The sequence below is a fragment of the Marmota monax genome, unplaced genomic scaffold (assembly GCF_021218885.2).
Source record: "Marmota monax isolate L192 unplaced genomic scaffold, Marmota_monax_Labrador192_F-V1.1 WCK01_AAM20220418_F8-fsc00125, whole genome shotgun sequence".
Classification (NCBI taxonomy): Eukaryota; Metazoa; Chordata; class Mammalia; order Rodentia; family Sciuridae; genus Marmota; species Marmota monax.
This window is the reverse complement of record NW_026695235.1, coordinates 3499778-3516978: the sequence shown is the minus strand read 5'-3', so window position 1 is coordinate 3516978 and position 17201 is coordinate 3499778. Positions and strand designations below refer to the sequence as shown.

General features: G+C 36.7%; 1 protein-coding gene across 2 annotated transcripts in view; it reads left to right on the top strand.

The window, feature by feature from the left end:
* Nucleotides 1–16076, top strand: part of Tmem50b (transmembrane protein 50B) — a 43223-nt gene extending 27147 nt beyond the window's left edge. For both annotated transcript variants that reach the window (XM_046439096.2, XM_046439097.2), the window contains 3 exons: nucleotides 5611–5703; nucleotides 10430–10487; nucleotides 14295–16076. In XM_046439096.2, coding sequence (XP_046295052.1) covers nucleotides 5611–5703; nucleotides 10430–10487; nucleotides 14295–14340 — 197 coding nt within the window. In that variant the 3' untranslated portion in view covers nucleotides 14341–16076. The remainder of the gene's footprint in view (nucleotides 1–5610; nucleotides 5704–10429; nucleotides 10488–14294) is intronic.
* The last annotated feature ends 1125 nt before the right edge of the window (nucleotides 16077–17201 follow it).

Genomic DNA, 17201 nt, shown 5'->3' with positions numbered 1-17201 from the left:
AAACTGCCTGTGGTGTATAAAATGTTACTATTCAAAATCAATAGATCATGGACTCTAGGTTACTCTTATAGTGCTAATGATAGGTTTAATATTTTCCATAATGTTGACCAATGATATTACGTAGGAGATAGCTGGCTGTGGTCCCTGACAGCATGGTAATGAACATGTTAGGGCTACAGGGCTTTTCATGTTCAATTCTGATTACATGAGTAACCACCCCAGTAACTGCAACAAAATTATTTAGAAGAGACATGCTGTTTGTGTACAAATAAATTATTTTTTGGTAATTTGAATTCTTTTGAATTGTCATCCAATAGTATTTTTCCTTTTTTAGGTTACAACATGTTCTGTTAGTATCCAGGGGTTTGTTTTCAGTGGAGTTTCAGTACCCTGTGTAAAAGGCACAGGTGAGGAATGATTTCTAACCTACAAGGAGCAGGGAGGGTGATTTTGGTCATGGTTGGAAATTTGGAGTAGGTGGGAAAGGCAGTTTTGAAGAATGATTAAGAGTCATAACAAATACTTGTAGAACGGTCACTGTACACTAGGGATTTCCTATGTGCTTTGCAGCATTAACTCACTAGTTATCATAATACTCCTATGAAGTAGGTTCTCTTATTGTCCTCATTTGTAGATGAAGGAACTAAGACACGGAGAGCTTAATAAATAACTTGTCCAAAATCACAAAGCATGGATGTGGTGGAGCCAGGATTGAACATTGACCATCTGGCTCCAGAGCCCTTGCTTTAAGCCACGAAAGTGTGCTTATTTCTAGGATAAAGCCTTGTGGTTCCTTTGGCTGAATGTCATATAGTATCTTTTATTTATTTTTGCCAGTTTGATTGAATATAATTTATGTACCATAAAATTCACTAATTTAAAGTGAATTACTTTGCTGAATTTTACAGTTCGTATAATTACTGCTACAATCATATGAATATCTTCATGCTCCTTTGTAGTTAATCTCCTTCCCACCACTTCCTGGCTGGCTACTGCTTATCTGTTTTCTAACACTGTAGTTTTTGCCTTTTCTTTTTTTCTTTTTTTTTTTTTAAGAGAGAGAGTGAGAGAGAGAGAGAATTTTTTTTAATATTTTTTTTTTAGTTTTCGGCGGACACATCTTTGTTTGTATGTGGTGCTGAGGATCGAACCCGGGCCACATGCATGCCCGGCGAGCGCGCTACCGCTTGAGCCACATCCCCAGGCCCAGTTTTTGCCTTTTCTATACTTTCATATAAATGGAGTCATATAGTTAGCATCATAATGTTTCAAACCAAATAAAGGAGCTGTGAATAACTTAGCTTTCTTTCTACATGATGCTTTAAATGATGTAGATTTTATAGCCTTATTGCTACTGAGATCTAAGCCAAAATTGGAAAGGGAAGGTATAGTGACAAATGACAGATAAACCTAAGGTAAAAGTGCACAATACAAACATTTGTGTCTGTGTGTTTGTGCACTCACTTTTTAGATGTGTGTGCTCACACTTGTGTGTATATGTGTGCATATGCATATACTCACTCAGCAGTAATGTCAAGAATGAGGGAGGGCAGCTGGGTGTGGTGGAACATGCCTATAATCCCAATTTGGGAGACTGAGGCAGGAGGATTGCAAGTTTGAGCTCAGCCTGGGCAACTTGGTGAGAACCTTTCTCAAAATAAAACAAAAAAGATTGGGTATAGGGGCTGAGGTTTTGGCTCAGTGAAGCACTTGCCTAGCATGTGTGAGGCACTGGGTTCGATCCCTGGCACCACATAAAAATAAACAAATAAAGGTATAGTGTCCATCTACAACTAAAAAATATTAAAAAACAAACAAACAAACAAAAAACAAGACTGTGTGTAGCCCAGTGGTAGAGCATAGCCTAGCATGCGTAAGGTCCTGGGTTCAATCCCCAGTGCTGCCAAGCTAAGAAAAGAGAGTGAGAGAGGGTGAAGAAAGTAACAGGTATTAATTACAAGTGAAAATGTTGTGTGAAGAACATACAATAATTTATTTGGTCATTTTTATTTTTTTGTATTTGTTACTGAGATGGAATCTAGGGGGCTTCTACCACTGAGCCACATCCCCAACTTTGAATCAGGGTCACATTAAATTGCCCAGGCTGGCCTTTAACTTGTGATCCTCCTACCTGAACCTCTCAGGCAGCTGGAATTATAGTGTGTGCTGTTGCACCCAGCTCTTTGATTGTTGTCATTAAAGAATGTTTCACAGACATTGCTATGGATGGTTAATATTATCTCTTTTTTTATAGAAAAATAAAGATGGAGTTTGTATTTCCCTTTGGGTCTATATCTAGTTCCCAAGTTCATACTTTTTACCCTTACTCAGTGATTGTTGCTGTTTTGTTCTATGGGTTAAAATTCACATTTATGTTTATATGTGGTACCAAGTTTTATCAAGTGCTTCAAAAATTAAGGGTAAACTGTTTTATAGTCCCTACCAAGCTTTCACAGTACTTAAATGTATTTGTAAACTATTTAATTCCTGGAAGAATTAGTAGGAAAGTATCAAAATAATAAATATACTATAAATGGACTATACTAAATGTACTATAAATATTAAATAATAAAGCTATAAAAAGGAACAGAAAGTAGGTGGAAAAATCTTTGTACCTAAAATGTGGGACAAGATAGATGTTCTTAATTGTTTGTTAACCTTAACTCTGAGCTTTCTGGTAGCCAAAGCAAAAGAGGGAAAATGTTATAGTTTTATTTTTGCTAAACAAAAGTACACTTATTTTTTTCACATTTTTTTATTGATGCATTATAGTTGTATATAATGGGATTTGTTGTTATATATTTGTACATGCACATAATATAACAATATAATCTGTCCAATATCACTCCCTAGCACTTCCCCCCTCCCTCCTTTCTTTCTACCTCTTGGTCCCTTTCCTCTACTAACATTCCTTTGATTTTTAGGCAATCCACACCAACTTTCTTTTCCTTTTTTTACTCTAGTTTCTGCATATGAGAGAAAACTTATAAGCCTTGACCTTTTGAGTTTTACTTATTTTGCTTAACATGAAGGTCTCTAGTTCCATCCATTTTCCTGGAAATGATATAATTTCATTTTTATTTATGACTGAATAGAATTCCATTGTGTGTATATACCACATTTTCTTTATCCACTTACCTGTTGATGGACATCTACGCTGGTTTCATAGTTTGGCTGTTGTTAATTGTGCTGCTATAAACATGGGTATGCCCATATCACTGTAGTAAGATGACTTTAATTCTTCAGGATAAATACTGAGGAGTGGTATAGCTGGGTCATATGGAGAGTCCATACTTTAGTTTTTTGAGGAAACTTCATACTGATTTCCATAGTGCTTGTACTACTTTACAGTTGCGCCCAAAGTGTTTTTCTTCACACCCTCTCCAGCGTTTATTATTATTTGTATAATAATAAACTGGTGTGAGATGAAATCTCAGGGTGGTTTTGATTTGCATTTCCCTAATTTCTGATGATGTTGAACATTTTTTTCATGTATATTTTTGGTTGTTTGTATTTCTTCTTTTGTGAAGTGTTTAATTCATTTGCCCCTTTATTAATTGGGTTATTTGATTTTTTTGGTGTAAAGTTCTTTGAGCTCTTATGTATTCTAGATATTAATCTCTGTCAGAAGAGTATCTACCAAAGATTTTCTCTCATTCTGTGGGTTCTTTCTTCACATTACTAATTGTTTCCTTTGCTGTACAGAAGCTTTTTAATTTGATTCCATCCCATTTATTAACTCTTGGCATTATTTCCTGGGCTTCAAGGGATACTATTAAGAAAGTTATTGCCTGTACTTAAAAGCTGGAGTGTTGATTCTCTCTTTTCTTCTAGGAGGAGTTGCATAGTTTATGGTCTGATTCCAAGCTCTTGATCCATTTTGAGTTGATTTTTGTATAGGATGAGAGTTAGGGATCTCGTTTTATTTATCTACTTATGGATAACCAGTTTCCCCAGTACCGTATGTTAAAAAGGCTGTCTCTTTTCCAGTGTATGTTTTTGGCACCTTGTCAAGGATCAATGACTGTAGATGTGTGGGTTTGTTTCTGTGTCTTCTATTCTGTACCATGGTCAGTGTGTCTGTTTTTATGCCAGAACCATGCATTTTTGTCACTATGGTTGTGTAGTATAGTTTGAAGTCAGGTATTGTGATATCTCTAGCATTGTTTTTTTGAAATTGCTTTGGCTATTCTGGGTCTTTTATTCTTCCAAATGAATTTTAGGACTGTTTTTTCTAGTTCTGTAAAGAATGTCATTAGTGTTTTGATGGGTATTGCATTCTGTATGTTGCTTTTGGTAGCATACTCATTTTTCAAGAGAAATTTTTTTCTTGTTTAATTCTATTAGAAAGTTTAACATGTATGGGTATATGTAAAGGACATGATGGAAAATAATTGCAAGGTTTTTAAAAAATAGTTCCTTTTATTCATTTTTAGATAAAAGCTATGATTATATATGGTTTAGAGGAAGTTGTCTTTCTCCAAGGAAAGAAACTTAATTATATATTTCTGGAGAGCTGCTGCTTTGCCTAATAAAATTAAATTAGCTAGAGGCCTATGTCTTTCAAAAATCATCCATTCTAACCATGCTGAGTTTTTGTTGTTGTTGTTGTTGTTGTTGTTGGTGGTGGTGGTGGTGGTTTTTTTATGGTGCTGGGGGTTAAACCCAGAGTCTTGTGCACATGAGGCAAGTACTCTACCAACTGAGCTATATTTCCAGCTCCTATGCTGAGTTTTGATCAGCATTTCTTGCCTACATGTTGTCTAAATATATGGTATTCATATACACTTAGTAACAGAATAACTGCAGTTGAGGAAAATTTAGTTTCCAATTTTGAAAATTGGCTAGGATTTTATTTTCATGTCATCAGAACTTTGTTACTTTTCTACAGAGTGATGGGCAGTCATGTGCATGTGAAACAGGGTCTGACACAGTATTGACCAGCTTCCTTAAAAACGTGCTGAGTGCACTTGGTGTTCAGATGATTTTGTTATTGAGATTCTAGAATTCTGCACAATCCAGGGTTGAAGAGACACTTCTGACCTTGACCTTTCCAAGAGTATGTGGTATAGGTTGGCTGCCTCAGATGTAAAAAGTTTGAATAGTAAGTAGCAGCTATTTATACCATATTGAGGATGGTGTACTTTTTAGAAGCTTATCATTGATTAAAAGGGAACATGTTGGTCCTTGTTCATTTCTGCCTGGTGATGGCTATCTGCAGTACACATATGATACTTATAATAAAGCAATTATATTGATGAATATATAACAGGGATACTTTTCCAGTTAGGGTTTAATAGATGAATTTAATTGAGTAATTAATTACCAAGGCAGTTTGCCTAGTTTTCTCAGATACTAATTCCTCTAGCTAGTAAAAAGGTAACTTTTCTTTCTTTTTCCCTTTCCAGGTATGATTTAATCTCTTTTAGGGGTTTATTTTTTTTTTTTTGGTATGAGTGCATTTTTAATTTTCAGTTAATTACGATAATAGATTTATATAAATATGTGCAAAATATATATTATATAAATAGTGTTTCTAGTGTTCTGTATTCTTAAGCCATTACAGAGCTGCAAAAATGAACAAAATCATAAAGCCTCTTATTTATACAGGTGCTCGAGTTTGGCTCTTCATTGGTTTCATGTTGATGTTTGGGTCACTAATTGCTTCCATGTGGATTCTTTTTGGTGCATATGTTACCCAAAGTAAGTATTACTCCTTTATTTCATAGGATAAATTCAGATGTCTTTCATATTGGACTTAGTCCACCTGGAGTAAGATTTAGTGTAATTATTGAGTTAGCTGGAAGCTATTCCTCTGCATGGAGAGTCGCTAGTCATTAATAAAGCTTATACTGCGCAACAGGATGACTTCTGTTAGGAAATCCCAGCCACTGACGAAGGCTGATCTTTCAGCCGTCTCTGGAGTTTGATTCCTTTCCTTATCTTGGACAGCCAGTCTCTTCCACTAGAGGCCATTTACTGGGGGTTACCCTGATAAAAATGAGAAACCAGTATAGATCTGTAGTTAATTCTCATCTACACAATTCTGAAATCCATAAAATGTTCAAAATCAAGTTTTTCATCAACTGGTTTGACAGGAAAACCTGACCTAAAATGACAGACAGTACAATAGGGTCTTTATCCCATTTAATGTATTTAAATGTTTTATTGCAAGAATGAATTTGAAGCCAGGCATGGTGATGCATGCCTATAATTCCAGCTACCCAGAGACAAGAGGCAGGATGATCACAAGTTTGAGGCCAGCCTCAGCAATTTAGCAAGATCTTTCTCAAATTAAAAATAAGGCCAGGCATGGTGGTGCATGCCTGTAATCCCACCACCTTGGGAAGCTGAGGCAGGAGGATTGAGAGTTCAAAGCCAGCCTTAGCAAAGGTGAGGTGCTAAGCAACTCAGTGAGACCCTGTCTCTAAATAAAATACAAAATAAGGCTGGGGATGTGGCTCAGTGGTCAAGTACCCAGGAGTTCAATCCCCAGTACCAATGAATGAATGAATGAATGAATGGATAAGTAAATAAAATAAAATAATAAGAGCAACTTGGGATATAGCTCAGTGGTAAAGAACCCTGGATTTAATCCCCATTACAAAAATAAATAAAACAAATTCAAATATGTTTGATTTTGGGGATGCTAGTTCGGACCCACTGGGGGTGCTATGTAACATACATGTTTTATGTTTCTGTTCTTAAATCTGAAAAATTCTGAATTCTGATGCTTATCTTGCCCTCAGGATTTCAGACAAGGGCTGTGGATCCAATATTTTCTACTGACATTTTTTCCAACTTTAGCCTGTTCTTTTTAAGTTTATACAAAGAGGAGTTTTTAAGCGTAGGAGCAAAGATATGTGTACCCTTCCTGCAGAAACAGTTAATGTAGGGAATGTGCCTTTATATCACCATTCTGAATATCACCATTTTGAATATTCTGACTGTGCCAGGTGCAAAAGCTTTTCATTCAGGTTGGAGTTAAAAAGCAGAGCCCAATCTCTCTGGAAGCATCCAAGAGCCTGTTTCATGGGCTCTTCCCAAATATAGGAGTTGGTTTCAGAGAACATTTATTTGTCCTCTGACCTCTCTACCTCTGGAATCTCTTTGTACTTCCCTTAATGGTCACATATTTTTATCCTGACCCACAGCTGATCTTTGAATACTTTTGATAGTATTCCTTAAATCTCATTGATTGATACCGATCATTCCAAAGATTTTTGGAATGCCTTTGTTTTTCATGTGGTACAAGTTTTAAGTGAGAGTTCAAGAGGACTGTGGTTGACTAATATTTAAATAACATTGCTCACCAAATATATCTAAAATGTGTTATTTTAGTTAATTAAAAATATGAATAGAGCTGATCATGTGGTGCATGCCTGTAATCCCAGTGACTTGGAAGGCTGAAGCAGGAGGATTGCAAGTTTAAGGCCAGCCTTGGCAATTTAGCAAGACCGTGTCTCAAAATAAAAAATAAAAAGGCCTGGGTATGTCTCACTGTTTAAGCATTCTTGAAGTTAATCCCCAGTACCCCAATAAAAATTACTGATAGAAGGCTGGTGGTACAGTTTAGGGGTGGAGGCCCTTTGGTTCAATCCCTAGCATCCAAAAAACATACACTAATAGAGCACATGGTTCTAGGATAAAGATCAACAGAAGGAAAGTACTTTTTAAAAAATAGCTTCATTGACATGAAATTTACATAACCTATAATTCATCTATTTAAAGTGTACAATTCAGTATTTTTAGAATATTCACAGAGTTGTTCTCCCAGTTGAGAACATTTTTATCACTCAATAAAACATCTCATGCCCATTATGCAGTTATTCCCCATAACCTCCCTTTCCAACCCTAGGCAACCACAAGTGTATCTGCCTATTTTCTATAGGAAAATATATTTTAAGCCCATTTTATCTCTGACTCAAGAAGGGTGAGCTGCTATCACTGATTTCCTTGAAAGGTCTGTATAGTTATGTTAAATGAAAAACTTGACACTTGAACTGTTTATTTGGGCAAAGAATGATTCATGAATTGGGCAGTACCCAAAACCATACAGGTTCAGAGAGCTTCATCCAGCAGCAGGAACAGCAAGCTTAATAGGCTGAACCCAGAAGCAAAATAGAAAAATCTTACATTATAAAGAATACATTTCTAAATTAGGTTTCAGTTTGTATACTGAGGTAAGTTTTTGGGTACCATTTTGTAGTTTGATGACCTTCTGCTTATTTTAACAGTTACTTCAAGCAGCACATAACATTTTCCAGTTTTTATAGTGAAAATGGGAATAACTTGTCATTTCTGTAAGGTGTGTAGGGAAGTGTTTTTTATAAAGGCTGTACACTCATTGGCTCTATCTTAATCTTCAAGAACTAGTACATTTTAATTTTTATTATTTTTTTTAATTAAAAAAATTTTTTTTAGTTGTCGACGGACCTTTGTTTTATTTATTTATATGCGGTGCTGAGAATCAAACCCAGGGCCTCACACATGCTAGGCAAGCACTCTGCCACTAGCCTAAAAACTAGTGCATTAAAAAAAAATTTTTTTTTTTAGTTGTAAATGGACACAATATCTTTATTTTACATGGTGCTAAGGATTGAACCCAGTGCCTCATGCATTCGAGGTGAGCACTCAACCACTAAGCTACGACTCCAGCCCCAAGAACTAGTGCATTTTGAGAAATTTCTTAATTGTGGGTCTCATCTTATTTCAACAGCATTGCTCATTATATATAATCATCATCTTCTTCTTCTTCTTTTTTTTTTTTGGTCCTGGGAATTAAACCCAGGGCCTTGAGCATAAAAGGCAAGTACTCTACCAACTGAGCTATATCCCCAGTCTATAATCTTCTATTTATACAGTGAATATACTTTTATTTCAGAAGACATTTATTACATGTTTCCAATCTTTTACTGTACAGTTTTTTTAAATTGTTAATATTCATAATAGCAGCTGTAATTTATATGTATGTAGGTCGAACATCACTAACAGGAAAACCTGAGATCAAGAATGCTCCAAAATCAAAAACTTTTTAATTGCTGACATGATGTCACAAGTGGAAAATTTTACATGGCCTCATGTGATGAGTTATAGTCAAAACATAGGTGCACTGAAAATATTGTATAAAATCACCTTCAGACTACTATTGTATAAGGTGTACATGAAACATAACTGAATTTCTGTTTAGACTTTGGTAGAACTCCCAAATTATTTCATCATTATGCAAATATTCCAAAATCTGAAAAAATATGAAATGTGAAATGGTTTTTGGTCCTGAGTATTTTGGATAAGATATATTTCAACCTGTACCATTTAAGGAACCAGGTACCTAGACAGTATACATAGACATTCATTTAATTTTGACTCTTTGTGGGATAGATGGCCATAATACCCATTTTACAGATGAGGAAACCAAGATGTATTGAGATTAAGTAATTTGCATAAGGTCATATTGTTTATTAGTCCATGATAGAATTAGGATTCAGTCCCAGGAATTGGGGTTAAACTTGGAACTCTCTTTTGTTTGCTATGATGCTTAAAACAAAAAGTTAAACCAGTTTCTTCATCCTGTCCAGTATTTTTTAATTAATCTGTATAGTTTAACAAAAGTTAATTATCCAAAAAATTTAAGTAGTTTCTGCTTTTTTTCCTCTTCCTATGAAAATAGAAACTATTTCCTCCAGGATAGAGTCAGTGAAAAAAATGATATAGGTCATATTTGTACAATATAACTCCTGAATTCATGAAAGAAAATACATTAGAAAACTATAAAAAATTAAAATTTTATTTTGTATCTTTCTATCATTTTAAATTTCTAGAGAATTGCTACATTCCAAACCCCATTTTATATTTCTGTATTGGTCATAGGAAGCAAAGGGACAAGCTGGCCAGGTGTGGTGGCACATACTTATATCTTAGCCATTCAGGAGGCTGAGGAGATGGCACGTTGGAGGCCAGCCTTAGCAACTTGGCTAGACCCTGCATCAAAATAAAAAATAGAAAGGACTGGGGATGTAGCTCAGTGGCAAAATGCTCCTAATCTTAATTCCAGTACTCCCCAACCTCACCAAAAAACAAAACAAAACAAAACAAAAAAAACCTGATTCTTTAGCACTGGCTTGTTTGTTTGTTTTGTTTTTGAAACTGGGTCTTGTTAGGTTGCCCAGGCTGGTCTCAAACTTTTGGGATCAAAATAGTTAAAACCATAGCAATTACTTTAGACAAAAAGAAAATCTGCTAAGAGCCATCTTTGGGAGAATGAAATTGGTGTTTTATTATTTCAGTTTCATTATGGATGTCTTAGAGTTGGTGTATTAATAACAGTAGTATGTTCTAATATGTAGAGTATGTCATTATGATTGTCACCGACTTTCTTACTGCCATTTGTCTTTGTAATCTTCTAATCCATTTTACTTTGCATGTGCAGATACTGATGTTTATCCGGGACTAGCTGTCTTTTTTCAAAATGCTCTTATATTTTTTAGGTAAGTTGCTTAATTTCTTTACTTCTATAACACAGAAATGTCAGTTCTTCTATAAGAGCAGCATGTGCATGGAACATACAGGAGTCCCTTGTATTAGTTAGAAAGGATAGGACTGCTTGAAACAATTAAAAAAAAATGCCACTGTTACATAAGAGCACATACAGGCCTTTTAATTAGAGGTCCTGCCATGTGCCAAGACCTCAGCTGGATACTTTATATATATGTTACCTTTTAATTCATAATAATATATATGTTACCATTTAATACTTCAATATATATATAACAGGTGTTAGTCCCATTTTATAGATAAGGAAATAAGGTTCAGAGCTTACTTAACAATACCCAGATAGTAAATGCAAGCAGGGATTTGAACCTAGACACTTGCTTTATTAAACTACAACAAAAACAACACATGTGTACCTTTATGAAAAATAAGAAAAAGGAAAAATTAGAATTAATACACAGTATGCATATTATATCCCAACCCTGGTAGGATTTGAGCTTTCTAATTGAGTTCTTAAGATAAATTAAAGCAGGTATAAAAATGATATTACAGGTGTGATGGTGCACACCTGTAATCTTAGCAACTCAAGAGGCTGAGACAGGAGGATTACAAGTGCCAGGCAGCCTGGGCATCTGAGTCGACCCTATCTCAAAAATAAAAAGGAAGCTGGGCACAGTGGCATATACCTATAATCCCAGTGGCCTGGAGGCTGAGTCAGGGGGATCATGAATTCAAAGCCAGCCTCAGCAACTGCACGAGGTGCTTAGCAACTCAGTGAGACCCTGTCTCTAAATAAAATACAAAATAAGACTGGGGATGTAGCTCATTGGTTGAGTGTCCCTGAGTCTATTTCTCAGTACCCCCTGCTTACCCCCCCAAAGTGTTCTTTTAGGGGAAATCTTCTAAGAAGCCTCCACCTCCAGAGTGACGCCTGTATTCTGTGTTTCAGAGCAAATGTCTTGCTGTCAACATAGGTATTTTAGGCATCCGTTAAGTAAGATCTAAGCCTTGAAGAACTTTGTCACTCGTTTTAAGCAACAGAGTTATGATGTGCTGTGGTGCGGTTTCTTCATATTTCTTCTGATTAGAGTTTATTGAGTTTCTTGGATTTGTGGTTTATGGTTTTCGTCAAATTTGGACTCTTTTCAGCCCTTATTTCTTCAAATATTCCCCCGTCCTCCTTCTCTTCCTCCTCCTCCTTCTTCCTCCTCTTCTTCTGCATCAGTGCTTCCTCCTCCTCCTTCTCTGCTTCTTCTGTTTCTACTTCTGCTGCTGCTTCTGATGCTGCTGCTTCTGCTTCTGCAGTTTTTTCTTCTGCTTCTTTGCTGCTGCTTCTGCTTCTGCAGTTTCTGCTTCTGCTTCTTCTGCTTCTGTTTCTACTGCTGCTTCTGCTGCTGCAGTTTCTGCTTCAGCTTCTGCTGCTTCTTCTGCTGCTTCTGTTTCTTTTGCTGTTTCTGCTTCTGCTTCCACTTCTTCTGCTTCTCCTCCTCCCCACCTCCTCCTCTTCCTCCTCTTTTTAAAGAGATAGGATCTCACACCATGTGGCCCAGACTGGCCTTGAACTCCTCCTGCCTCAGCCTCCGAGTAGCTGGACCCACTGCACCTGCCACCAGGCCTGGCGCAGCTCACTCATATTCAGTTGTTGTTTTTCTCTCACTGGTTCCGTCTGAACAGTGTCTACTGTTGGGTCTTTAGGCTCACTGCTAATGGACTCCTAACACAAGTCTAGACTCATGGACTTCTGATCTACTGTTATCCCATCCTGTGACATTTTTATATCACATATTGTATTTATCATCTCTAGAAGCTTGATTTAAGTCTTTTTATATTTTCCTTGTCTCTCCTTAACGTACTCTTGCCTTCTTCTATCCTCTTGGTCATACTGGGTATGTTTCCAACTACTTCATTACCTTTGTCTAATTGCCTCTGTCATTTCTGGGTTTGCTTCTGTTGATTATTTCTGCTTCTGTTTACTTTTCAGTTTGCATCTATTTTCACCTACTTGCTGCTTTACATGCAATTTGTTGGGGTTGGATTTTTTATTTCACAAATATTTTTCAACTTTGTTCTGGGATGCAGTTAGGTCACTTGGAAATGGCTTGACCCTATCAAGTCTTTTCTTTTTCTTTTAAAGCTTGGTTAGGCAACACCAGAGCAGCTTTTGTCCAGGACTAATTTGTCCCCTTCCTAGTACTACCTTCTGAGTGTTCCTTCCTATACTCTGATGTTCCATGTGTCCTGAAGTGTCTCCAATCTGTGTGAGAAACTGGGTGTTTCTCCCAGCCCTGTGGGACCCAGGGGGCTTTTCTTTTCCTGCTTGTGTAGTTTCCTCAGTGTACCTGCTGATCAGTACTCAGTGAAGATGCAGTGGCCACCCCATGGCTCTCCTGGGCTCCCTCTGCATGACTTTCTGTACTTTGCCTTGAAGTCACCACTTTGGGTTCCCTGTACTCAGAACTCAGGGAGACGCCCATGTTTTATCTGGGTTTCCTCTTACTGCACTGTTGCCTGGACACTCCTGATTTTGAAAGATGTTTGAGTTCCTGCTATTTTGTGATCGTATTTCTTGCCCTGTGACTGACAGCCTTCAGGAGATCCAGTAAATTTTCATGAGGACATTTTAGGCAGTATTTTTTAGGGATTAGATTTAAGTTCAGTTGTTTGTTTAGATTTAAGTGCACTTGTTTGAGGTGGTAGATAAATCCACATAAATGACAGCTGGATGAGCAAGAACCTTGTGTGCATTAAGACTTGTGCTCAGGTGGACAGTGACAGCTGCATCAACTGTGTGCTGGGCCCGGGGGCTGGCAAATTCTCAGGCCAGCCTTTGTGTGTCCATGTGCTAGGCCTCTTCTCAGCACCACGAATAGCACACTGGGTCACAGCCTCTCCTACTGGCCACTCCTGCAAGCTGACACACATTCCCTGACCATACCTTTTAAAGTTTCTTAAGGCTCTGTTCTAGGCTCACTCTTGTCTTCTTGCTCTTCTCCTCTCTAGATGAGCTCGTTTATGCTTATAATTTCAGTTATGGCTTAGATGCCGATGAGTTGTGGGTGTGTTTCCAGGTCTAAACTCTGTATCTAGATTCTTACTTAACATCTCTTCTCAGGTTGTTGACATTTCAAATTCAACACATGCAGCATGTCCTCATGGTCCCATCTCTCTGTTCCTTCCTCCAGCTTTGCAGACAATTCCCTCTTCTTTTGGATCTTGGTTCAGGCACCACTTCCTCAGGAAAATTTTCTTGACTTTTCTGAGTAGATCACATCCTTATATTTCCCTCTTATGATATTTGTGTGCTGCTCCTTTGTGGCTTTTTTTTTTTTTTCAGTTGGACTTTTACATTTATTTGATTGTCATCCTCCCTAGGCTTTTAGCTGCATTAGGAGGCAAATTTGTGCATTTTGACTCAGTCATATCCCAACACTTAGCCAGGGCCTGACATGTAGCCAGTCCTGAGCACACAATAATGATTTGTTAAAAGAATAAAGAAGCTTTGGTGACTGTAACTCAGATATAGTGGGCCCCAAGGACTGCCACTATGAGAAATGTCTCTTTCCCCTACAAGTTTCCTATGTAATAACTTTCTAGGCTTTAAGAAGGAATACTTAAACTCAGCCATCATGATTAAGCTGCTTTACAAAATAAGTGAATTTAGATACCTCCACCATGATCTTTCATTTAGTTTTATAAATGAATGCAAAGGGATCAGTGAAGTACCTGTCAAAGTATATTTAGAAAACAGATTCTGTGTCACTCATTCATTTGTTTCTCATGATTTGTATTCGTATTTTTTTAAGCACTCTGATCTACAAATTTGGAAGAACTGAAGAGCTCTGGACCTGAGATCACTTCTTAAATCACATTTTCCTTTTGTTATATCCTATTTGTAGATAGGTTTTATCTCTTGATATAATTTACACATTGCCAAATGGAATAGATTGTACATTAAATGTTTAGTTTCTTTACATTTTTATGCCTGAGTTTCGAAATAGTTTTCTGAAATTCCTTCCTTTTTTTTCATTGACTAGACTGTTAATATGTACATAATATAAGACTGTATAGATTTGATGATGAGTATCAGTTTTTTTATTCCCGAGACTTAAAGCTTGATCTGTTCCCTGAGCCAGGGTTATGTCATCATGTTTAGAGGTAAATACTCTGTCTCAGTGTCTCCAATTTCCGAAGATGTGCAAAAAATATAGCTCCATGTACATTGGAGTAAGCCTTGAGCCATTAAAAAAGATATTTCTGCAAGTTGTAATTTATTTTGGCTTACAAATGGGATTTTTGAAGTGGACTTTTATATGAAGATTTTTTAAATGCCCAAAGGACTAGTTTGAAAGTTTCTTTTAAAAAGAATTCCTTTAATATGACTTTATCTGGGAAAGGATAGTGGATAATCATATAAACTCTGTTTGTATGGTTAATGTAAAGGCTATAAGGCAGCTCAGCATGTTCTTCCTGTAAAAGCAGCTTAAATGATCTACCAGGTTATCTTTTGACAGCCTGTCATTATCTGACATTACATGGTTCCATAGCAGGCAAGCTTGAGACAGCTTCAGTTTAGAAGCATGAACCATATTTAAAAAAAAATAAAATAAAATAACTAGTTTAAAGATAAAGCTTCTTCCCAGACGGGATTTTATGACCTAGTGAAAATTTAGGCATTTCATCCATTTAGAGACAGACTGCAAGTCTCTTTTTGTTCTGGCTCTCAAGCTTTGGGTGAACAGTTGCTACAAAATTTATCTTCAACTAAAAGTTCACTCTGATCCAAAACTTCTTTACTGAGTTTGAAATCCTGTATTTGCACTGTATATTCCTATGGGCCTTTTGGGACACTTTTGCTTTCCTTTGTTATAAAGATTTTATGTTGCACTTTTCCCCAGAGGGGTTTTATAGAGGCTTTTGCTGTAAAACAGAATGGTACAATGGTAGTATATGCAACTTCTAATGCAAGCCTTATCTTGCATAACTCCTGTCTCCTCTCTGAGAGGACTTGCTGTGGGCAGCGAATGAAGCAATTGCAGAATGCTGTGCCTTTTATCTAGATGCCATCTTACTTCTTTCTTGTTTCCTAAAATGGCAGTAAGCTTTGTCTTGCTTCCAGAGAATCAATCATAAGACTGACGACTTGTTCCCAGCCTTATCACCTGTTGCAATGCACATGACTGCTCATACATTTAATATTGTGTGTTGGAGAAAACGGACCATAAAGATTGGTTTGCTGTTCACTTTTACTTGTTTAAGTATACTGAACAACAAAACAGTTCATCCTTATAAAATAAGGAGAAATAATGCCAAGACTGTAAGATGTTGGTGTAAAGGTTTATGAAGGGCATCCCTGAAAGACCGACTGAAAGTGGTGGTGTGGTCTTTTCTGTTCTTGACTCTGACATGAATTTGCTTTTTAATTGTGAGCAAGTCATTTAATTTCCTGTGTTTATTTTCTCATTAAAGAAAAAGAGAGATAATGTTAGTATCCACCTCACAGAGACTGTGAGTTAGTAGGATCCTTGGTAATCATTTAAAGACACATGTGATTCCCTTAATAAAGGTCTCGCTGTTACCCAGGTTCAGTGGCTGTTGAGTCTGAATGTCTTTTGCGTGTGGACTACCATTATCAGAGTATTCTATTGTATAAACTATCTCTAAGATCCTTGTTGTAGTCTTTGTGTTTCCATTGATTAAAAAAAAAAAAAAAACAGGCTGGATTTTCCCATTATATATTTTTTTCTCCTAAGACATTGACATGCATTACCATAATGAGTTTTGAGGACTGAAAGGTCAATTCAAACCACTAACTTGGCCTCTTCAGCAAGAACCCTGGAGTATTCAATGCAGACACAGTGAACTCATGTTCTCTATTTTTCCTTGATAGAAGAAGGGTGTCTGGTATGATGTCAACTCAAGAGTATTTGTTTGCATTGCTTCTTTATAGATTAAAATTCCTTCAGATGAATTTCTGCCAGTTGTATAAATTTATCCTAATTCTTCCATGCCACTCTCCTATCGTTACTAAATTGGATTTTGGTTAAAGTTTGTGGAAGTTTGGGGCTACTTTTACATATTTTAAGGTCAAGTGATAACTCATTTAAGCCCTGGAGGAGAAACACCTAAGGCTAATTTTATTCTGTAAACATTTTTTTTTTTTTTTTTTTTTTTGCTGTACTAAGGATTGAAGATGGCTTTGCCATGCTAGGGAAGTGCTCTATCCCTGAGCCACATCCCCCGTGCACTCACAGCCTTTTAAAATTTTAAAATTTTGAAACAGGATCTTGCTAAGATATCCAGGCTGGCCTTGAACTTGTAATCCTCCTGCCTCAGCCTCCTGAGTTGCTGGGATTACAGGTGTGCACTATTGTGCACTGCTTTACATTTTGTTAGAAGATATTCCAGTTAAGCTTGTGCTATTCAAATCAATTTCTTCACTGTATCATTTGTTAAGATAGGAAAAATGAGAACTTGAAGTAGAAATTAGTATTTTTTTGATGCTGGGCAACAAACCCAGGGTCTTGTGCATGCCAAGCATGTGCTGTACCTACAGCCCCAGCCCAGCAATTGAGTCACTCAGTTGATTATTTTTCCTTATTTCTCTAAGAATAAAAGAATAGCCTGCTGTGTTTGATAGTTGCAATGTTTTTCTGAAGAATTATTGAAGAAAATCAGAACATGCTTATTTAATCCTAGAGTCTTTTTTTTTA